The sequence below is a fragment of the Aquarana catesbeiana genome, linkage group LG08, assembly GCF_042186555.1.
Source record: "Aquarana catesbeiana isolate 2022-GZ linkage group LG08, ASM4218655v1, whole genome shotgun sequence".
In the NCBI taxonomy this organism is placed as follows: domain Eukaryota; kingdom Metazoa; phylum Chordata; class Amphibia; order Anura; family Ranidae; genus Aquarana; species Aquarana catesbeiana.
The window spans coordinates 92,639,875-92,664,041 of NC_133331.1; the positions used below are offsets into that span (position 1 = coordinate 92,639,875).

The following is a 24,167-nucleotide window of genomic DNA, read 5'->3' on the forward strand; positions in this document are numbered from 1 at the left end:
CGGCAAAGGATGTTGATACTGGTAGTTGAAATTATGTGACTGCGTTGGAGGAGCTCCGCACGGCAGCGCTGTTTTCAAAAAGTGACAGCTGGTAGGGGAACTTCTCCCCATACTGCTGTCAATTCCTAGAATTTAAATTTTTCAAAATGGGCTTGAGTGAAAGAACTAAAAAATGTAAAAATAACACACAACATTCACCAATAGCCACAATGGACTAGGTGATCCAAAGCAGAATGTAATGAGAAATAAGTCCACAAACATCCATGTTGGAATGAACTCACAACACACTATACATGATTGGATGATGGAAATAAGCCAAGCTCCTCCTTCACTAAACGCTGAGGAAAATTCCCTTGCAACATCCCTTATAAAGTGAACAGTCTATTTGCCTTTATTCAATCAACCCCCATGTCTGTATGATTTTCAACCAAAAACAAGCTAGAAAGTTAGCTTCTGTTTAAAGTGGCCATGATGTGCGTCCATAGGACTGTGGTAGGAGTCTTCGATTGCAAGCTCCTTTACAGACAGAAAAAAAAACCTCACCCTTATAATTCCCAATAAGGGGTCAATTTTCAAAGTACTGTATCTTCAAAAAATGTTTGCACTACTATTAAATGACAATCATAACTGTACTGTTCAAAAAAGAAACAATACTTGTGTCAGGGCTGGGCTCAGCCCTTTCTTCTCTGAGGTGGCTGCTCAGCTGTCGGCTAATTGCCAGCTCCCATCTCTCTCCACAGTTACTCAGCTGTTGTTCATATCCTGCTCATCAGTCCTTCCTACTTAAGCCGTCCAGTCCAAAGGGTCTCTGCCTTCGCCTTGGTCAACAACACAAGAAACATCTCCTGCGTTCCTGTTTAAAGACTGGCTTTGCTGACATCCCTTCTGGCTTCAGATCCTGCTTGCTGTTCCACTATTTTGATCCCTGACTTCTGGCTTGGCTGACTATCCATTCCGGTTACTGAACTTTGGCTATGTTTTGACTACGTTTGTTAATTTTACTTTTATTATTAAACAAGTGTGATTTAACTGTACTTCTGTCTCGGTCTGATTTCATGGTTTCTGACAACTTGTAAATTTGAAAAATTCAGAGCTAAGTGTAGCTATATGAATTTAACTTACTTCTGTCCCCTAGACTTACAGATCTTCACATATATACTTCAGCAGCTGGCATACCTCTCTGCAAGTAGCCAGAATTAGTTTTTCCTCCACAGAAGTCTATGGAGATTTCACCAATACCTGGATGTCTGAAGAGTACCAAGCTGGCAGAGGAAGACCAAAAGAAAAAAGTGAAATGTTCCCCCCTGATTTATATAGCTTTACAACCTGGAGTTATTGAATGCACTCCAAAAGATAGCGTTTGTTTCTGCATGTTATTAAACCCAATGTCATCCTTTCTAAACTACTGCCATAGGGGTTATCTATAAGGATATACATGCCTCCTGCATGTATCTTTACCTGTCAAATGTCTCCCCTCTGTCTGTTATTAGACCCAAAAAACTGCAGATTCTGTGGGTGGGTCTGTTGTCTGGAGCTCGGTGGGTGGAGTCATGATGTCAGTAGACTCCCCGCCCACCTCTACACTCCTTGTCAATATGTATTTTCTCTGTGTATTTCTAACTGAACTTCTGCTATGATCTCTAACATCCATTGAAAAGACAGGACAGTAACCACATGACTTCAGCATGCCAAATCATGCTGAGGTGTGGAACAGCCAATCCTTGCAGAGCTGCTGAAGAAAGGAGTGGGGGGAAATTTAAAAATACTGGATGTTTCTTAGGCTAGTGTACGAGATGTAAATCACCTGTCACTCACAGTAAGGGGGAGTATTTGACAAAGTTTTTCTCAGTTTGTCAAGAATTGTCTCACTGAACAATAAAAGAGGATTGCTCAGAGATGGATTAACTCTGTGTGGTAAGACTGGGCTCAAATGATAGCAAATCGTATACTCTACAGTATGATATAAAAAAAAAAATAAATAAAACAATTTTTCAGGTTTACATCCACTTTAAGAAAATGGGCCCTTATGTATCACTATGTCAGAAATAAGTACTGTCCAAGTTAACCCAAAGCAGCCAGACTGTCCCTTTCACTCCCAAACTGCCATTTCCCAGACACAGATAGATGAGGTGTGAAATTAACAGACACATAATACCTTCACAATAAGCTTCAGTCAGTTTGAGGCTTTCCAACTGCAGAAGTTCCTCCCTACGTGGGCAAGTCATAAGAGTTTATTAAACAAAAATGTTTGCAGATTTCTATCCTGCTTAATAATTGTGTGTACAAGGTGACAACAATCCAGAGCTTCACGCCATGTTTCAAAGTAGTCGATCAACCAACTGGGATGTCTGCTGAACACTTAATAATACACTTTAGCAAAAAGTGGACAAGTAAAAGGATGCCCTCTGATTCCTCATGTATTGAATGGTATTGTAACTGTACTGTCTGCCCTCATGTTGCAAAGCGCTGCGCAAACTGTTGGCGCTATACAAATCCTGTATTTTAATAATGATAATGGAGTAAATGTCCCTGAAACAAAAAAAAAAAAAAAAAAAAAAAAAAAAAAAAACACACACAACTTACTCATGTACTCTGTTGTCTCCATATAAATCGCTAAGCCCAAAACTGACGTAATGCCAGTGCTCAGGAACACCAAGTGACGAATTGCCAAGGCTTCTGTACATGCTCACATAATCGAGGGGGTCTGGTCCACCCAACCTAAAAGAAAAATAAATAACATAACAGATCAATTTAAAAAAAAAAAAAAAATTGCGGCAGGCCACAGAACATACATTTCAGTTTTAGGCAAGTTGTGGTCCATTAAACAACCCAAATGATGCCCACTTGGAACCCAATGACAAAAGCTCTGTACTTGAACTGCCAGGTTATCCAACCCACCTATACTGTTCCTGCTCTGGGCATCTGGGTTTCCCACCTAGAGTAATGAAAACTGAAATCATACTAATTTTTATTTCATGCCATTACAATACCAGTCGTGTAAAGGCATCGGCCAACTATGAGTTGTGTGCACTACAGCCCATTGGGGCTCAGTTCAGGGATAGCTGTGCAACCAATTGTAAACAGTTCCAAAGTGAAAAAAAAATCCACACCAGAACTGGATATTACTGGGCACAGTGGCTGGGCAGCTTGCTGAGTTAGTATCGTTTGTAAATATGTAACAAGGGACTATACATGATTACAGTTAAATGCCTAATCCTGTTCCTGGGCGATCAGACTCAAGAGGCAAAACAAACAAAAGTAAAAACTAAAAGACTATTACACAATTTAAAGAAGTAGTTGTGTTTTCTTATACCTTATTATTGCCTAACATAATGTTAATCTGTAGTGACAAAGAGAAGAGCACTTACATTTCAAGCCTTAACAACAGTTGTCACAAATAGAAATTAAACAAGACTATTGCCTAACACTTAACAAAAAGCCTTGAATATCTGTCTTTGTTTTTTTATAAATGAAATCACACTTGCGGTACCCTGCGTGAGAAGGACCCTATATTCATCAGCTCCTATTTGGTCTTCCTGCCATTTTAGAGCTGCAGATTCTGTCAGTATCTTTGGCTTTCTACAATTCCAGAATGTCAAAAGTCTGTGCCCCCTGCTATGGCTCTCTTCTGACTGTCGTTACAGGACACAGCATTATTGTACAGGATGGAAGCATGAACAACAGCACAGTGTGGGGGGACGCAAACATTGGACACACACAGAAGCGCTGAATGCCAAAGACACTAATGGATGATGCTGTGCTGGAATGAAAGGGAAGTAAGAGACATGGGGGGTTATTTTTACAAAAAACAAATCCACTTTGCACTGCAAGTGCACTTGGAAGTGCAGTTGCTCTAAATCTAAGGGGTAGATCTGAAATGAGGGGAAGCTCTGCTGATTTTATCATCCAATCATGTGCAAGCTAAAATGCTTTTTATTTTCCTTGCATATCCCCCTCGGATCTACAGTGACTTTACTTCCAAGTGCACTTTCAGTGCAAAGTGGATTTGCCTTTAATAAATAACCCCCATAGGCCACCAGAGAGGAGAGTATAGGGGCTCTTACCCTGCAGGGTATTGTGGATACAATATCACTTTTTAGAGACCAAGAGCGCTAGTCGTGTGACCAGATATTCAAGTCTGGATAATATAGAAATATATAGATATGACAAATGTCTTTACTTGAATTTAAATGCTTTGGGACCGAGAGCCTCTAGGAGCAAATCTACAGAAAGTTAGGAAGATTAAAAAAAAAAAAAAAAAAAAAAAAAAAGGGATAATTGGTGGCCATATATAGAGTAACAAAAAGTGTGCACACGGTCCCTTATTCTGGTGATGTCTGCAAACACAGCAACTACCTTAGGGCAATGATCTCCAAACTGCGGCCCTTTGCTTGCTTTTATCCAGCCCTTAGAGCATTATTCTCCCCACCATCAGCAACAGTGGGGGGGCACTAGTCCTCTCAATGGCACCAATGATGGCACACTATTCCTCCCACAGAAACCAATGATGGGGGAGCCATTTCTCCCACTGACACCAACGATGAGCGCTATTCCTCCCACTGATAGCAACAATGGGGCATTATTACTCTGCCTAACACCAATGATGGGGCATTGTTTACTCCCACTGGCACCAGGGCACTTCATTCTCCCATTGGCTCAGTTTTGCTCCCCTAAAGTTTGAAGGACAGTAAAGTGGACCTTTGTTTAAAAAGTGTGGAGACCACTGCCTTATGAGGTCATTCACACTATCACCATTGTGGTGCATTCCCCAGTGCTAGGACAAGGAAAACAGCTTTATGTCCTATGGCTTCAATTCACACCAACAGGCTGCATTGGTGTGCAGTGAAAAATAAGACTTAGCATTTATGTGCAGTGTGTTCCAAAATGCTGTAGCTCAAGGTAAATACTACATTTAAATTGAACTGCAGGGAAACAGCTAAATACATGGGGAGGACGGAGGGAGGATGGAGGAGGAAATTGCATAGATTGCTGCACAAGGACTGTGGCGATCTTATGCAGAAGTGGGAGTGGGTACCTGGTTTTGAAAAGGTATCCACCCCCCCCCCCCCCCCCCCCCCGAAAAAAGGTGCCAAATGTGGCAGCGGAGGTGGGGGGGAGCAAACAAGTAGAGCTTCCCTTTACATCAATAAATAGAGTACAATACAAACTTTACCTACAATGTTCAAGTCCATACAATGCAAAGCTGTACTTTATTATCAAAGAATTGCACAAAGCCAACTCATTCTGACCTGACAGTAGACATCAAATAAAGGTAACATTTGGTAAATGTACAGTACATACGTAATGTACCGTATATACTCGAGTATAAGTCGAGTTTTTCAGCACTTTTTTTGTGTTGAAAGCGCCCCCCCCTCGGCTTATACTCGAGTCAAGCACTTTTCTGCAGCAAAAATGTCATTTTCTGAACCGACTTTGGGGCCCAGTATCTCGGGGCCACTTGGTGCTAAGAACCCCAAATTTGGTGTGCAAACCCAGTGGAACTAGCATCACAACATATCAAAGCACCAAGTGGCCCCGAGATATGGGGCCCCAAAGTCGGTTTGGAAAATGTCATTCTCTGCTGCAGAAAAGTGCTTGACATTTTCTGAACCTATTTTGGGGCCCCATATATCGGGGCAACTTGGCACTAGGAACCCCAGCTTTGGATATATTGTGGCGCTAGTTCCACTGGGTTTGCACACTAAATTTGGGGTTCCTAGCACCAAGTGACCCAGAGATACATGGCCCCAAATTCGGTTTGGAAAAGGTCATTCTCTGCTGCAGAAAAGTGCTTGACATTTTCTGAACCGATATTTGGGGCCCCGTATCTTGGGGCCACTTGGTGCTAGGAACCCCAGCTTCGGATATATTGTGGTGCTAGTTCCACTGAGTTTGCACACCAAATTTGGGGTTCCTAGCACTAAGTGGCCCTGAGATACAGGGCCCCAAAGTCCAGAGACCCCAAATTTTGGCTGCAGCTAGGGGGCATCTAGGAACCCTTAACTACCGAGTTTGAAGTTCAGGGGACTTATGGCTGCAAATGGGCACAGTGAGGCATGCAAATGGGCATTGTTGATCCTCTTTTCCACTTACAGTAGCTGCGCATTTCTCACCCCAAGCTTATACTCGAGTCAATACATTTTCCCAGTTATTTGTGGTAAAATTAGGTGCTTCGGCTTATATTCCGATCAACTTCTACTCGAGTATATACGGTAAATATTGGTTAAAATAATATAAAATGTCTGACAGTGCTCAATGTGTTGAAAAGAGAAAATGCAAAATATCTTTAAAATATAGGGCCTCAACCCATCCAGTTGACCTGAGTTTTGCAAAGTGTTGCATTTCTAAATGAATCAAAAGGGTTTTTTTTTTGTTTTTGTTTTTTTTACTTTATAGGGAACAGTTCACCAAATAGAAGCGCAGTCCGGATGCGTCCCAGATGCTTTTCTGCATGCGTGTTTTTGACACGTTTTTGGTGCTTTTTTGATGCAGTCTAGTGCATTTTTCCTCTCTTTTTTCTTAAACTTAAATAGGGACATCTGTGTTCCAGTGCTTTTTTTGATGCTTTTTACAGCGTTCCATTACAGTCCAGTGCAGGAAAAATGCAGCACGTTCTACTTTTTTTTCCCCTGAAAAACTGCAAGCACTGGTGTGAATTATGCCATTAAAGACCATATAACCTACTTTCCGTGCGTTTTTGATGCAGAAAAAACCAAACACTGAACTGCATGTGGTGTGAACCAGCCACTGGAGCACACCTAAACGCACTGGAACACATATGTTCTTATTTAACGTGTGTAAAAAGCTGAGCTAGACTTACCGGTAATTCCTTTTCTGAGAGTCTTCCAGGACAGCAATGAGACCTAGGGCTCCTCCTACCTGGACACGTTAACCCCCACCAGATAAAAGGGCGGTCCTCCAGGCCCCATGTCAGTATTTCTCGTGAACCGTAGGTTGTACCTGTAAAACATATGCATAATACACATAACTTCAAGACAAAATCGTGTGGGAATCCGGCTGTCCTGGAAGACTCTCAGAAAAGGAGTTACCGGTAAGTCTAACTCAGCTTTTCTCCAGGCGTCTTCCAGGACAGCTTATGAGACGATGAGCCAGAACTTACCAGTCTAGGGAGGGACAACTGCCTGAAGGACCTTACGACCAAACGCCTGCTCCTGTGCAGATAGGAGATCCAGGCGATAATGTTTAATGAAGGTAAAAAAAAAAAAAACTGGACCATGTGGCAGCCTTGCAAATTTGTTCTGGTGAGGCTCCTGCCCTTTCAGCCCAGTGCACAGACAAGGCTCTTGTTGAGTGCGCAGTGACAAAAGGCAGAGGAACTTCCCTAATTTTGTACGTTTCAGAAATAGCTGTCTTTATCCATCTAGCCAAGGTGGCTTTAGATGCACTCTTTCCCTTGTGTGCTCCTGAAAAAAAAAAAAAAAAAAAAAAAAAAAAAGAAGGACAAACAAGGCGTCTGTTTTTCTAAAGGTCTTGGTGACCTCAAGGTAGAAGAGAAGAATTCTTCTAACGTCTAAATTTTTTTTTAACAAGGTTACCCTTTGGCGAACTACAAAAGGTTGGCAGTACAATCTCCTGGGATCTGTGAAATGTACTGGCCACTTTAGGCAGAAATCCTGGATCTGTTTTTACAACAATCCAATCCTCAAAAATTGTGAGGAAAGGCTCCCTCACTGAAAGCGCCTGTAACTCACTTACCCTACGAGCTGAGGTAATTGCCACAAGGAAAATTGTTTTTAAGGTAAGTAACTTAACTGAAATATCCTCTAGGGCAGGGATATGCAATTAGCGGACCCCCAGCTGTTGCAAAACTAAAAGTCCCATGACGCATAGCAAAACTAACAGCCACAAGCATGACACCCAGAGGCAGAGGCATGATGGAACTTGTAGTTTTGCAACAGCTGGAGGTCTGCTAATTCCATATCCCTGCTCTAGGGGCTCAAAAGGGAATTCTACCAGAGTTTAAAGCACCAGGGACAGGTCCCAGGTTGGGCAAATTCTAACCACTACTGGCCCGGACCTAGAAATTTATTTAAAGAATCTAGCTATAGTGGGATTTTCCAAGAGAGAAAATTGGAGAAAAACACTGATAGTTACCGCCTGTACCTTTAAGTACTAACTGAAAGACCTTTGTCGACACAAAGAACATCATGAGATAATCTTGGATTTTCAGTTAAGCATGAGTTTGATTTCTTCCAGACCTTGGAATATATGGCTCTAGTGACTGGTTTTCTGAAATTTACCAGGGTCTTAACTACTTTGTCAGAGAACCCCCTGGGCGCTTAGTATCTTTTCTGCAGATACCAGGCCGTCAAGCTTAAGGAAACCACCTGTGGGTGCGAACACTGTACCCTGCGATAATAAGTCTTGTCTCTTCAGAAGACTCAGTGTCTGTAACAGGGAAAACCATGGGCTCTTGGGCCAAAAGGGGCTATTAGGATAAGATCTCTTCTAGAAGAAACTTCCGGAATTAGCCTGATCGGCGGGAAGGCGTAACAGATTCCGAATGGTCACGGATTCACCAGAGCATCGATCCCCAATGATTAATCCGCTGGGTTCAGAAAAAAAGAACTTCTCCGTCTTGCGATTGTTCTAATCTGCGAACAGGTCCGCTTCGGAACATCCTCATCTGTCGTGAGACCGGCAAAGATTTCGGGATGAAGGGACCAATTGTCTCAACATACCCGGTAGCTGAGATAATCTTCCAGACAGTTTTGTGTCCCCTTCAGGTGCACTGTTGTAATTGCTGTAATGTAATTGCTGTAATGCTGAGGCTAGATTCCCTACTGCCCATGATAAAATCTCCTGGGCGATAGATTGAAGTATCCGACTCCTCGTACCTCCCTGTTTGTTGAGGTACGCATCAGTAGCAATATTGTCGGATAGAATCTGGAGATTGTGACCCCCGATTACCATCTGAAATGCACGCAAAGCTCTCTGAACCGCTAGAAGCTCTCTGATTTGATGAAGCTCTTGCTTCCCTTAAGGACCATTCTCCCTGTGCCATTGTGTTGCTGAGATGGGTTCCCCATCCCCAGGAGCTTGCATCCGTTGTGACCATCTGGGATATAGGAATGGACAACGGTAGACCTCTTGTTAGGTGGTGGTGCGTCCTCCACCACCACAAGCTTCTTTTTTACCCTGGAGGGTAACAAGACCCTTGATGCCAGGGAACTTGCGTCTCCGTCCCAGTACCTTAGTAGAAATAGCTGTAATGGGCGTTGAAGAAATCTTTCCCATGGCACTGCGGGAAAGCAAGAAGTCATCAGACCCACTGCTCTTGAAACTTCTCTCAGTGAGACCGACTGATTGGTCTGTAAGGCTGACATTGTTTGCATCATTCTTGAGACCTTTTCCTGCGGGAAAAAACTGTTTTGGTCTACTGAGCAAAATTCATAAAATCATACAAAGTATGAACAGCGGTCTGTTGGTTTCCCTGCACAGTGCCCATCCCCCTTCAGTTAGAACACAAACTAGGACACACATTAACCCCTTCACTGCCCCCTAGTGTTAACCAAATCGCTGATCGCCGCCATTACTAGTTAAAAAAAAAAAAAAAATTATCAAAAAAAATTATCCCCTATTTTGTAGATGTTATAACTTTTGCGCAAACCAATCAATATACGCTTATTGCGATTTTTTTTAACAAAAATATGTAGAAGAATACGTATCGGCCTAAACTGAGGAAAAAAATTTTTTTTATATATATTTTTTGGGGATATTTATTATAGCAAAACGTAAAAAAAGAATGCTTTTTTTCAAAATTGTCGCTCTTTTTTTGTTTATAGCGCAAAAAATAAAAAACAGCAGAGGTGATCAAATACCATCAAAAGAAAGCTCTATTTGTCGGAAAAAAAGGATGTCAATTTTGTTTGGGAGCCACATCGCATGACCGCGCAATTGTCAGTTAAAGCGTCGCAGTGCCAAATCTCAAAAAGTGCTCTGGTCTTTGGTCAGCCAAATGTTCCGGGGCTGAAGCGGTTAAGGAAGACTTCTCCTTGTTTATTAACCTAGAGATTGAAGAAAGTCCTGTACAGTCTGGAGATCTGCTAATAACGTTTGGTATGACTCCGCCACCACTAGGAGGTAGTCCAGGTAAGGGATAATAGTTATCGCCTTTAACTTTAGTGGAACCAGCGCCTCCCCCAACACCCTTGTAAAGATGTGTGCAGCCTGTACCCCTTGGTCACTAGGTCCAGGATGAATGGACTTGAGGTGACTGCTGCCTGCTGTGGGAGAAAATCCCTCAATCTTCCTCCCACTGGGAGACACGAGTCACTGTGACTTGACGGGTTGTGGAGGAGGTTTAAACAAGACCTACCTCTGCCCTTGTGTCTGCCCCGTCAGGAGAAAACACTAATACTGGCATGGGGCCTGGAGGACCGCCCTTTTATCTGGTGGGGGTTAACGTGTTTAGTGTCCTGGTAGGAGGAGCCCTAGGTTTCATGGCTGTCCTGGAAGACGCTTAGAGAAAAAACAATTAGGGCCACCTACCTAAAGTGCTACGTGCAAAGGCGACCAAAATAACAATATATTATAAATGGTAATAATATATCACAGCTGCTGTACACTTCCAGTGAATTCACCTCACCAAACAGCGTAATAATTAATAAAATTAAGTGCAAAAAGAGTTAGGTGGAATCAAACAATTCCTTTACTTTCATTCAGCTATGGTCTCATCTCTTCCACATCCGACCTGCTACTCTGTATCCACTTTCAAATGCGTAGCTTCCTAGGGGGATTGCAATAATGATCTCTCATATATATACAGCCCCACTGCTTCTGAACTGGCCCTGAGACATTGTTTCTGTTTCAGAACCTCCAGGTAATGTAGAGAAGAGCAACACATCAAATGAATGATATTTAAAAAGGAAATTCTATTGCAAGTGCTTTTGTTAATGAAGTGAAAATTGTACAAGAGGTGGTACTACTACTCCAAGACAAGATTTAGATGTACGTCTAAACCTGCTGCTCCTCTCAAAAGCGATACACCTTTGGATCAGTTTTCAGGGGTAATTGACATGCAGTGAGATGGGGACATGACTCCTCACCACCTGTTTAACCCCAATTTTTCCAAACAAATGCACCACAACTGCATGCATTGCACACAGTTGCAGGGTGTTTGTGGTGCTTCTCGATTCACTTACCCACTGATATTTCACAATATGCTGGATAGTTTTTGCTGCCGATGCAAAGCAATGCGACTAGGGTTGCACCGATAGGCCCCTTTCACACGGTTTTGACGGCGGACCTGAACGGGTGCTCCATGTAAATCTATGGAGCGATGGACGTCAGCTGGGACATGTCCGCTGACATCCAACCTGGTCCGATCCGCTAAAAGCAGACGGATGCCTCTACGTTCGCATCTGTCACTGGCGGATCGGATCAGGTGAGATCTGAAGAAAATGGACATGCTGTCCGTTTTCGTCCGATCTCTCCATAGGCAGCAGCGGCGCTGGACAAGCCCCTCCCTGCTCAATGAAGGGCCTGTCATCCGCCAGCTCAGTGGAGATCAACGGAGAGATCTCCCGCTGAGCCGGCGGACTCCGATGAAGCGGATCCGCCTCGTGAGAATAAGGCCATACTAAGTATCGGTACTCATGCAAATGCACCGATACCTAAAACCGATACTTTCTGGTTCAGCTCTTTGAGCTGTCAGTGGGTCTCACCAGTGTTAAAGAAGTCCGGTAATTGGAGCTGTAAAAAAAAAAAAAAAAAAAAAAAAACAGCCTGCAATGTTTATTACCAACATTGCTCAGCCCCGAAACACTAAAGTAAAAAGAAACATTGGGGGTTATTTACGAAAGGCAAATCAACTTTGCACTACAAGTGCAAACTACAAGTGCAAAGTGCACTTGAAATTGCACTGAAAGTGCAGTCGCTGTAAATCTGAGGGGAAAATCTGAAATGAGGGGAAGCTCTGGTGATTTTATTATCCAATCATGTGCAAGCTGAAATGCAGTTTTTTATTTTCCTTGCATGTCCCCCTCTGATCTACAGCGACTTTACTTGCACGTGCACTTTCAGTGCAATTTCAAGGGCACTTTTAGTTTGCACTTGTATAGGTATAAAAACACTGCACTCTATAAAGAACAAAAGTGAGTAAGCAGCAGCATACGTTGTGACAAACAACTAAAGATAAAATTTAAAAATGCAGCGCTAAACAATAATAAAACTAAAGCCACATACATAAGTCCAAATGGTTTTCAACTGGGACCATTTGGTCGAAACGCGTCCGGCGGTACCCCTACTACATGCTGCCTTTGCTCTTAATTTTGTGATCACTATTTTTATTGTTTGTGGCTTTTTAGCAATAAATATCGCCTTGTTTTTACCTGCACCATGCGGAAGCCGTGATTTTTTTCTCTTACATGATCTTTGGACAAGATTATCTTCTTTTTGGATGACCAGATCTGTCCAGCCTCTCCACACATCTCTGGCACTCACCGTGTGTTCCTTGGGGTTCCTGTGACGGAAGTTCATGTTGCCGGTTTATACACTCTGGTTTTCCTTTCCTAGCCCAAAGGGGCTCATTGCCTGATTGACTCCATGTCGCTGACAGAGGAGTCCACCTTTTTCGGTAAGAGTACCCATCTTCTTTATTGTTTGGATTTTTAATATCATTGATGCCAGTTCAGCCCAATGAATTTATACCACATTCACCGGGTCCTGTGTGTCTCCGACCATCCATTACCGCCCTGCTTATTATGTACGGACATGAGTTGACACTTGATTCACCCACTATTTCTTCACCATATTGTTCAATCAACACCCTTACATGGACTTATGCATGTGGCTTTAGTTTTATTATCGTTTAGCGCTGCATTTTTAAAATTTTATCTTTCGTAAATAACCCCCATTGTTTCTTTTTGTATAGTTCTGTTTCTTCATCTGCAGATCAAAGGGATGAACAAATTTTCCTCTGTTTAACCCCTTAATTTACTCCCTATTCTCAATTTAAATTATTTTCTTGCCCTGATTTTTTTCTTTTGTTCACGTCTATTTTATAATACGATAAACAATTAAAATGTTTGTTTTGTTTGCTTTGTTAAATATATATGTGTGTGTAAAAATATTTCACTAACATATATTTACACATTTCACATTGAAAAAGCGCTAAATTAAAAAAAAAATCTATTTATTTCATTTGTAAATAACTTTTCAATGCTTTGTACCATTGCTGACAGCTGAAGTTAAAACAAAAGCAGTTGCAGGTAGGTATCGGTAATTGGTATCAACGAGTACTATAAAAAAAAAAAAAAAATGTTATCGGTGCATCCCTAATTGTGACTGTGGCATTTAAACACCCGGTTTCTGCCACTGCAGCTTAAACATGGGGCTATTGTGCTAAAAATGCAACTCCACTGCGCAAATTTAACATCCCCAAACAGTGTCTAAACAAGGCCTTTATACTCTACTTTATATGCAAGCACACACAGACAGCCAATCACGGTAACCTACAGCACTTATTTGTGCAGCTACAATATAACAGAATAGAGAGTTCATCTTCCCTCTAATCTCTTAGACCAGCAGTGTCCCAGAGTTGTGCACTCAAGTCATTAGTACAATACTGGACTTATTCTATCAAACAGAACATAGAACTGACCAATAAGCATCCAACTTGTGTTGCCCATTCACACTGTTTTGTGTGGGATTTGCACCTCGCTGAGGCAGCCCATTCAAGTGTACAGTGTGGCACAGAAAAATGCAAATATGCTGCATTTTTCCGTAGCACGTCAAATGTTAGCAAGTCACGATGCAGAGCTGCAGTGCAAAGACTTGAATGGAGTGTAAGTTTGTATAAAATCTATAAAGTTAAATAAAATATTATTCACCTCCTTTGCGCGGAATCATTCATATTTTCTAAATAAAATGTAAATGCTGTAGTTCAATGCACGGAAACACTGCCTCCTCTGCAAAACAAACCTCAGTCTGCACACAAGAAAAGCATTTTTATTTTTTTGTGTTGCTGCAGATTTCTTATTTCTATCTGGTAAAATGGGCAAGATTTCTAACGGAGCTCCAGATAGCGGTATAAACCTGTCAGGTGATCAAAGCCACCTTCACTCTTCCTAAAGCTAAAAAAAAAAAAAAAAAATCCCATACGTTTGGCTGGGTATACACTTTAAGGTCCAATTTCTTTTGTTGTGCAGCAGTGATGTATTTTTACATGCATCAGCACATTGCCATGCCATTGATTTTTAGTAGGCACTAAGGGAACAGAATTGCTTTGCAGCACACCATAAGGGCCAATTCACAATGGCTGCACGCTAAAGCAGTCTATAGAGGATTCAATTTTCCTCCACCACCTTCCACCAAAATCTTTTAATTCCCCCATCACCGCGGACTCCCACAGTGCTATTGTGTTCTGCCAGCAGGGGGCGCAGGGAGCCTTCCCAGCTGACAAAACACAGTGATTATTGCTAGTAACTACAGCCGCCGCCAGCATGCAAAAAAAAACAACAAAAAAAAAAAAAAAAAACAAGAAAACAAAACAAAATAAAAAAAAAAAAAATGATCGATGGATTGACTTGGGTACAATTAGTCTACACAAAGATGTATTGAATCTTGGCCGGTCCCTGCTGAACCACCGAACGTCGATCCATGTATGGCTGGCTTAAAAACACTACGTTTTTTTTTTTTTAGAAGAGAAAGGGAAGAATGTCAGATTATTATTCCTATCTGAGTCCCTAAAGAGAAAATCCCTTAACTTCCCATTAGGTAAAGAGTCAGCAGGAAAGGAATTTATTTAGGGAAATTTTTATTATCACAAAAACAGGTTGTTAATGAAAGGAACAAAATAAGGTAAAGAGACTAGGCAGATGCAGCATCAGTTCAGTAGATTCATGCCTGCCAAAAACTGTGTGCAAGTCCAGCTTGTCACCGACTGTCTATAGCAGGGTTTCTCAACCAGGGTTCCTCCAGAGGTTACCAGGGGTTCCTTGAGCAATTTCTGCCTCTCAGATAAGTTCCCACTGACACCATTGATCTTTTTGGAGATCTGTCAGGGGGTAATTCTTCCCAATGACCACAAGTGTAAGGAGAATTCTTCCCACTGACTACCACACTAATGTATCATGAGTTGTAGATATATTCATTTTTAGCAGAGGGTTCCCTGAAACCGAAAGGTTGACAAAGGCTGGTCTATAGCATAAGAAGAGATTTAAAAAAAATAAAAAAAATAAAAAATACTCCTTTCCCAGGAAACAATAATAAAACCAAGACAAAGAAAAGTAGATATGTAAATAGTGAATGAACATGCATTACCTGTAACATGTTTTGTAATAGCGAGCAGCCGAGTTTGACAAGTACACAGGGATGGATGCACAGATCCAAACGCACAGTCTGTGCATCCAGGGTCATACTGCCCTCTCTGTACTTGTCAAAGTCGGTTGCGCAGGTTGAGTTCAAACAGCCGATGTGTGTCCATTCATATATGGACTGCATGCACACAGCTCAATACTAAGACAGAAAAGTACACAGTACAGGACTCTTCAATCTGTACAGGGCCCAGTGTGTGTGAATGAGCCCTAAACATAAAAAGTGTGAAGATAAATATTATTAAAACACCAATTTTGTGTTCAATGAGAACCACAGATAACAAGTAGTAACACGCTCAATAAGATTATGTTATCGATCTCAAATTGCAATGATTCCCAGAAAAGAAAGATGACTGACAGCAGCAATGATTCGGGGTGATGCGGTCAGTCTCACAGCACGAGGGAAGAAGCTGTTCCTTAGGTTGTAGACCTGATGGGGTGTAACAACCGATCTGACAAACAGTCCATGAGCAGCATGGGAAGTGTCTTCCGTGATACTGAGGGCCATCTTCATTCACCTTTCAAAATTAGATTAATAAACCCTTGTCAAAAAAATAGAGCAAAATGCTTTTGGCTAAACGTGCAATTTATCTGAATAGGCTGCCAATACATACACAAAAAATAACGTCCATTTCTTCTGAGGCAGCACATCACAGCACATGTTACCGTGCATCGCGGTGTCCTCAGCCTCTATGGAGGGCTCCCAGCTATGGTGTGGAGTCCTCAGCCACTATGGGGGTGCCCATGTACATTGTCACTCAGTTTAATATCCCGTCACTATGGGGGGCTCTGGTTAGTGTGGGATCCACAGTCATAGTGTGGAGTTCCTGGTTACAATGCAGGTCCCCAATCACTGTTGGGTCACCAGTTACAGTGCGAGATCCACAGTCACTGGGGGGGGGGGTCACCAGTCACTATGGTGCGTTACCAGTTACGGTGGGGGTGGGGGGTGGCGATCAGTGACTATGGGGGATCCTGGTTACAGCGGGGGGTCCTCAGTCACGATGGGTATTTCTGGTTAGTGTGGAGTGTCCAGTCACTATGGGAGGGGTTCCCAGCCAGTTACAGCGGGAGGAGGGGGTCCAGTCACTATGGGGGGGTTCCCAGCCAGTTACAGCGGGAGGAGGGGGTCCAGTCACTATGGGGGGGTTCACAGTTACAGCAGGAGGAGGGGGTCCAGTCACTATGGGGGGGTCCCCAGTTACAGTAGGAGGGGGTCCAGTCACTATGGGTGGGGGGTTCCCAGTTACAGCGGGGGAGGGGGTCCAGTCACTATGGGGGAGTTCCCAGTTACAGGTGGGGGGTCCCTGGTTAGAGTGGGGTCATCAGTCACTATGGGGGTCCCTGGTTAGAGTGGGGTGACTATGGGGGTCTCTGGTTACAGGTTGGGGGTCCCTGGTTAGAGTGGGGTCACTGGTCACTACGGGGGTCCCTGGTTAGAGTGGGGTCACTGGTCACTACGGGGGTCCCTGGTTAGAGTGGGGTCACTGGTCACTACGGGGGTCCCTGGTTACAGTTGGGGGATCCCTGGTTAGAGTGGGGTGACTATGGGGGTCAATGGTTACAGGTGGGGGATCCCTGGTTAGAGTGGGGTGACTATGGGGGTCCCTGGTTACAATTTGGGGGTCCCTGGTTAGAGTGGGGTCACCGGTCACTATGGGGGTCCCTGGTTACAGGTGGGGGGTCCCTGGTTACAGTGGGGTGACTATGGGGGTCCCTGGTTACAGGTTGGGGGTCCCTGGTTAGAGTGGGGTCACCAGTCACTATGGGGGTCCCTGGTTACAGGTGGGGGGTCCCTGGTTAGAGTGGGGTCACCGGTCACTATGGGGGTCCCTGGTTACAGTGGGGTGACTATGGGGGTCCCTGGTTACAGGTTGGGGGTCCCTGGTTACAGTGGGGTCACCAGTCACTACGGGGGTCCCTGGTTACAGGTGGGGGTCCCTGGTTAGAGTGGGGTCATCGGTCACTACGGGGGTCCCTGGTTACAGGTGGGGTCACCAGTAACAATGTTTGCCAGTATAGAATATGAACTCTCCTGTAAGATGAGCTTCCACAACCCCAACTAATGTAAAGTTGCCTCTATAGCCGTAAAGTGAGGACTCTGGTGTAGTGAGCAGTATGAATGGCCATGGTACATGTACATATATATATATATATATATATATACACACACACACAGGACAGACAGGAGTGTAGTGTGGCCTTACCAATACTTGACTATAGCGGTGACCTGGAGGGGGTTGGGCTGCTCCGGGTACAGCCTCCGACACTCGCCGTAGATGGCATGCAGCCCCGGAGGGAAGATGGACGGGAAGGCCTGGGGTCCGCTGCTAGGCCTCATCTCTTCCATGCCCTCCGCACACTCGCAGCGCTCACACACTCCGCGGACACCCCGGCCGCCTGTGTTGAGAAAAGTCCGCTCCTCCTCACACACACTTGGTCGCCCCCTCCCTCCTTCCCTCCTTCCCAGCAGCCTCTGGGGGAATTCTCTGGAGAGGCGGCCACACAGATCGCTACTGGAGTGGAGACTGGTGGTCTAGCAGACAATTCCCATTAGCTGCTGAGCCAACCAATGGATGATGCTTGGAACTACAGTCTTCGTCTCCCAGCAACTCAGTGGCTAGTGTCACACCCAATCATCGTATGGGTAAAAGATGTCGCCAGTAGTGAACCTCCGCCATATTGTTGGTTTGATATATTTATTTATTTTTGCTGTACTGTATATTGATTGCTAGTTTTCCCCGTCCTCTAGACTTTTTGTTATAGAGAAAACATTATATAAAAGAAGTACTATAACAATAATTACTAACTAAATTTCAATGTAAAAGAATAACTCTGGGTCACGTGACGTGCATAGTTGCCAACATTTTAAAAAATCTTTCCAGGAACACTTTTTCCCGCTGTGCAGTCAGCAAAGTATTGTAGGTAGAGATTTACTTTAATTATGGATGCGGCATTCATTTTAAATGGGTGGCATATAGTTAACCTAATTCCATACTTTAATTAAGTATATACTTTATAAGAGAGATGTAGTTACAGGGCAAAAGAAATACAAAAATAAACAAAAAAAGTACAGTGCAGGCAGCAGGAAAGGGCCTAGAACAGATCTGTGGAGTGTATGGTGTGTTGCTGTAGGGCGCTCAGTGAGCGGTATGTAGTGGCAGGGCGGTCAGTAAGTAAGGACTATGTAGTGGTAAGGCAGTGATCAGCATTTAGTGGCATGGCAGTCACTGAGCATTATGTAGTGACAGGGTGGTAAGTGAGCATTATGTAGTGACAGGGTGTACAGTGAGCAGTATGTAGTGACAGAGTGTACAGTGAACATTATGTAGTGACAGGGTGGTAAGTGAGCATTATGTAGTGGCAGGGTGTACAGTGAGCATTATGTAGTGACAGGGTGGTAAGTGAGCATTATGTAGTGACAGGGTGGTAAGTGAGCATTATGTAGTGGCAGGGTGTACAGTGAGCAGTATGTAGTGACAGGGTGTACAGTGAGCAGTATGTAGTGACAGGGTGTACAGTGAACATTATGTAGTGACAGGGTGTACAGTGAGCATTATGTAGTGACAGGGTGTACAGTGAACATTATGTAGTGACAGGGTGTACAGTGAACATTATGTAGTGACAGGGTGTACAGTGAGCATTATGTAGTGACAGGGTGTACAGTGAACATTATGTAGTGACAGGGTGTACAGTGAACATTATGTAGTGACAGGGTGTACAGTGAGCAGTATGTAGTGACAGGGTGTACAGTGAACATTATGTAGTGACAGGGTGTACAGTGAACATTATGTAGTGACAGGGTGTACAGTGAGCATTATGTAGTGACAGGGTGTACAGTGAACATTATGTAGTGACAGAGTGTACAGTGAACATTATGTAGTGACAGGGTGTACAGTGAACATTATGTAGTGACAGAGTGTACAGTGAACATTATGTAGTGACAGGGTGTACAGTGAGCAGTATGTAGTGACAGGGTGTACAGTGAACATTATGTAGTGACAGGGTGTACAGTGAGCATTATGTAGTGACAGGGTGTACAGTGAACATTATGTAGTGACAGAGTGTACAGTGAACATTATGTAGTGACAGGGTGTACAGTGAACATTATGTAGTGACAGAGTGTACAGTGAACATTATGTAGTGACAGGGTGTACAGTGAACATTATGTAGTGACAGAGTGTACAGTGAACATTATGTAGTGACAGGGTGTACAGTGAACATTATGTAGTGACAGGGTGTACAGTGAACATTATGTAGTGACAGAGTGTACAGTGAACATTATGTAGTGACAGAGTGTACAGTGAACATTATGTAGTGACAGGGTGTACAGTGAACATTATGTAGTGACAGAGTGTACAGTGAACATTATGTAGTGACAGAGTGTACAGTGAACATTATGTAGTGACAGGGTGTACAGTGAGCATTATGTAGTGGCAGGGTGTACAGTGAGCATTATGTAGTGACAGGGTGTACAGTGAGCATTATGTAATGGCAGGGTGTACAGTGAGCATTATGTAGTGACAGGGTGTACAGTGAACATTATGTAGTGACAGGGTGTACAGTGAGCATTATGTAGTGACAGGGTGTACAGTGAACATTATGTAGTGACAGGGTGTACAGTGAGCAGTATGTAGTGACAGGGTGTACAGTGAACATTATGTAGTGGCAGGGTGTACAGTGAACATTATGTAGTGGCAGGGTGTACAGTGAGCAGTATGTAGTGACAGGGTGTACAGTGAACATTATGTAGTGACAGGGTGTACAGTGAACATTATGTAGTGGCAGGGTGTACAGTGAACATTATGTAGTGGCAGGGTGTACAGTGAGCAGTATGTAGTGACAGGGTGTACAGTGAGCATTATGTAGTGACAGGGTGTACAGTGAACATTATGTAGTGACAGAGTGTACAGTGAACATTATGTAGTGACAGAGTGTACAGTGAACATTATGTAGTGACAGGGTGTACAGTGAACATTATGTAGTGACAGAGTGTACAGTGAACATTATGTAGTGACAGGGTGTACAGTGAACATTATGTAGTGACAGAGTGTACAGTGAACATTATGTAGTGGCAGGGTGTACAGTGAACATTATGTAGTGACAGGGTGTACAGTGAACATTATGTAGTGGCAGGGTGTACAGTGAACATTATGTAGTGACAGGGTGTACAGTGAACATTATGTAGTGACAGAGTGTACAGTGAACATTATGTAGTGACAGGGTGTACAGTGAGCATTATGTAGTGGCAGGGTGTACAGTGAGCATTATGTAGTGACAGGGTGTACAGTGAACATTATGTAGTGACAGGGTGTACAGTGAACATTATGTAGTGACAGGGTGTACAGTGAGCATTATGTAGTGGCAGGGTGTACAGTGAGCATTATGTAGTGACAGGGTGTACAGTGAACACTATGTAGTGACAGGGTGTACAGTGAGCATTATGTAGTGACAGGGTGTACAGTGAGCATTATGTAGTGGCAGGGTGGTAAGTGAACATTATGTAGTGACAGGGTGGTAAGTGAGCATTATGTAGTGGCAGAGTGTACAGTGAACATTATGTAGTGACAGGGTGGTAAGTGAGCATTATGTAGTGGCAGGGTGTACAGTGAACATTATGTAGTGGCAGGGTGGTAAGTGAGCATTATGTAGTGGCAGGGTGGACAGTGAGCAGTATGTAGTGGCAGGGTGGACAGTGAGCAGTGTGTAGTGACAGGGTGTACAGTGATAATTATGTAGTGACAGGGTGGTAAGTGAGCATTATGTAGTGACAGGGTGTACAGTGAACATTATGTAGTGGCAGGGTGGTAAGTGAGCATTATGTAGTGACAGGGTGTACAGTGAGCATTATGTAGTGACAGGTTGTACAGTGAGCAGTATGTAGTGACAGGGTGTACAGTGAACATTATGTAGTGACAGGGTGGTAAGTGAGCATTATGTAGTGACAGGGTGGTAAGTGAGCATTATGTAGTGACAGGGTGTACAGTGAGCAGTATGTAGTGACAGGGTGTACAGTGAACATTATGTAGTGGCAGGGTGGTAAGTGAGCATTATGTAGTGGCAGGGTGGACAGTGAGCAGTATGTAGTGACAGGGTGTACAGTGAGCATTATGTAGTGGCAGGGTGGTAAGTGAGCATTATGTAGTGGCAGGGTGGTAAGTGAGCATTATGTAGTGGCAGGGTGGTAAGTGAGCATTATGTAGTGGCAGGGTGGACAGTGAGCAGTATGTAGTGGCAGGGTGGTAAGTGAGCATTATGTAGTGGCAGGGTGGTAAGTGAGCATTATGTAGTGACAGGGTGTACAGTGAACATTATGTAGTGGCAGGGTGGTAAGTGAGCATTATGTAGTGGCAGGGTGGTAAGTGAACATTATGTAGTGGCAGGGTGGTAAGTGAGCATTATGTAGTGACAGGGTGTACAGTGAACATTATGTAGTGGCAGGGTGGTAAGTGAGCATTATGTAGTGGCAGGGTGGTAAGTGAACATTATGTAGTGGCAGGGTGGTAAGTGAGCATTATGTAGTGACAGGGTGTACAGTGAACATTATGTAGTGACAGGGTGGTAAGTGAGCATTATGTAGTGACAGGGTGGTAAGTGAGCATTATGTAGTGACAGGGTGTACAGTGAGCAGTATGTAGTGACAGGGTGTACAGTGAACATTATGTAGTGGCAGGGTGGTAAGTGAGCATTATGTAGTGGCAGGGTGGACAGTGAGCAGTATGTAGTGACAGGGTGTACAGTGAGCATTATGTAGTGGCAGGGTGGTAAGTGAGCATTATGTAGTGGCAGGGTGGTAAGTGAGCATTATGTAGTGGCAGGGTGGTAAGTGAGCATTATGTAGTGGCAGGGTGGACAGTGAGCAGTATGTAGTGGCAGGGTGGTAAGTGAGCATTATGTAGTGGCAGGGTGGTAAGTGAGCATTATGTAGTGACAGGGTGTACAGTGAACATTATGTAGTGGCAGGGTGGTAAGTGAGCATTATGTAGTGGCAGGGTGGTAAGTGAACATTATGTAGTGGCAGGGTGGTAAGTGAGCATTATGTAGTGACAGGGTGTACAGTGAACATTATGTAGTGGCAGGGTGGACAGTGAGCATTATGTAGTGGCAGGGTGACAAGTGAGCATTATGTAGTGGCAGGGTGGACAGTGAGCAGTATGTAGTGGAAAGGCAGTCAGTGAACAGTATGTGGTAGCAGGGCAGACAGTGAAAAATATGTAGCGATACTGCAGTCATTCAGTCATTTACTATATGGCTGGAGATAGAAGGCTTCTTGGGCTGCTATGTCTGCTCCTTCTCTTCATCCTCAGCTGCTATATGACCCTGAGTGAAGCAGCTATCTGTGCTAGGAGGGGAGGAAGCAACCAAATCACCTGCTGTGGCCACTAACTCCTGTGACCCTGCCTGTGTGCCCTGGCTCCTATTCTGGGTACTTTGATAGCAAGATCCACCTGCATTAGCTACTACTCTGGGCTCCCCCACCCTATGTGCCCCCCAAGACCCCTTCATGATCAGAAAATCTCACGGAGGCTGTGTGGGAGGTGGAGCCAGGCAGGGACAATATGTGGAAGGTGGCCAACGAAGGAGGATAGAGCTGAGGTAGAACTTGGGGTAGATTGCAGGGTGGAAGTGGGAGGTGCAGAATAGATTTGTGTAATAATAGATTACATTTTACTCCCACTACACCACCCCATATCAAGTTATAGGAGTATAATGTAATCTCTTTTTTACTGTAACCTCTGTGGCGGGTTCTAGGCGCTGTCACTGCCGCTTTGATTCTGGGGCAAATCCCGGTACAGAGGCATCACGAGACATCAGACCTAAAAACGTGACTGTCCTGACAAATCTGGGACAGATGGCACATGCACACTTGGGCAGACATATTTTAATGCCACATGGTAAAATAATGTGCTCTGTACATCCAGTACATGCCAATATGCTGCAAAAATGGAACATGCTGCATTGAGAGCCCAATCACACCATTGGGCTGTGTTACTCAACACAGTCTTACACAACGTGAAATCCATAGTTTCTCCTGAGCCCGGTTCACAACAATGAATTACACTGATGTGAACTGGGTAATATTGGACCTGGCACATATAAACGCAGAGCAACAAGCTGCAGCATGCGTTATAGTGACACTAAACATTGTCCTTATTCTCCTAAAGTAATCCATACACATCCACTACCTAAAGAGGAACTGCAGTCTGCTCACATAATTTGTAATAAAAACATCTTTGTCATTCTGAAGTTTCCCTCCAACCACTTTGCATATTATTTTATAAATACTGGGATTCTATACTTGCTAAATATGCTGCAGAAATATCTCTCCACGGAGTCTGGCTGCAACCATTTTAACTGTGGGCAGCTCAAGCTGCTGCCTGTTCACTTCCTGGATTTACGCAGACACAGACACAGAGGCACACCTCTAGCTCTGCAGCTCTCATTGGCCCTCTTATGACCCACCCCCCTCCATTCCTGGCAAACTCTCATGAGAGAGAGAGAGCTGTGCATTATGTCATAAGCCTTGGCTTTTTTCCAGACCAGAAACAGGAAGTGGACTGTATAAGGTATTTACTGGCAGAAAAAAATGTTTTACTATCCAAAGTTAAAACAATAAGGGCAGAAGATTTAATAGATGGAAAGTTGAAAAATGACTGAAGTTCCACTTTAATGACTCTGTAATTTGTTTCTAATGAAATAGTTTCTTATAGTGTTTTTTTGCTTTGTAATGTCCGCCATGAATACCTGGCCCTCCGCATTGCTCCCTCACTTCCTTTGTTTGGAACAAGCACTGAATTTTTACGCATACCTCCCAACTTTTTGAGATGG

The 24,167-nt window shown here is 43.7% G+C and overlaps 1 protein-coding gene across 3 annotated transcripts in view; it reads right to left on the minus strand.

The window, feature by feature from the left end:
* SUFU (SUFU negative regulator of hedgehog signaling) overlaps positions 1–17,935 on the minus strand; it is a 95,610-nt gene extending 77,675 nt beyond the window's left edge. For 2 of the 3 annotated variants that reach the window (XM_073596148.1, XM_073596147.1), the window contains exons 1-2: positions 17,546–17,934; positions 2,584–2,718 (exon numbers count right to left, since the gene is read on the minus strand). In XM_073596148.1, the coding sequence (XP_073452249.1) occupies positions 2,584–2,718; positions 17,546–17,688 (278 nt within the window). In that variant the 5' untranslated portion in view covers positions 17,689–17,934. Of the gene's footprint in view, positions 1–2,583; positions 2,719–17,545 lie in introns of all 3 variants that reach the window. The other variant, XM_073596149.1, reaches the window with a different exon arrangement.
* Positions 17,936–24,167: the final 6,232 nt, after the last annotated feature.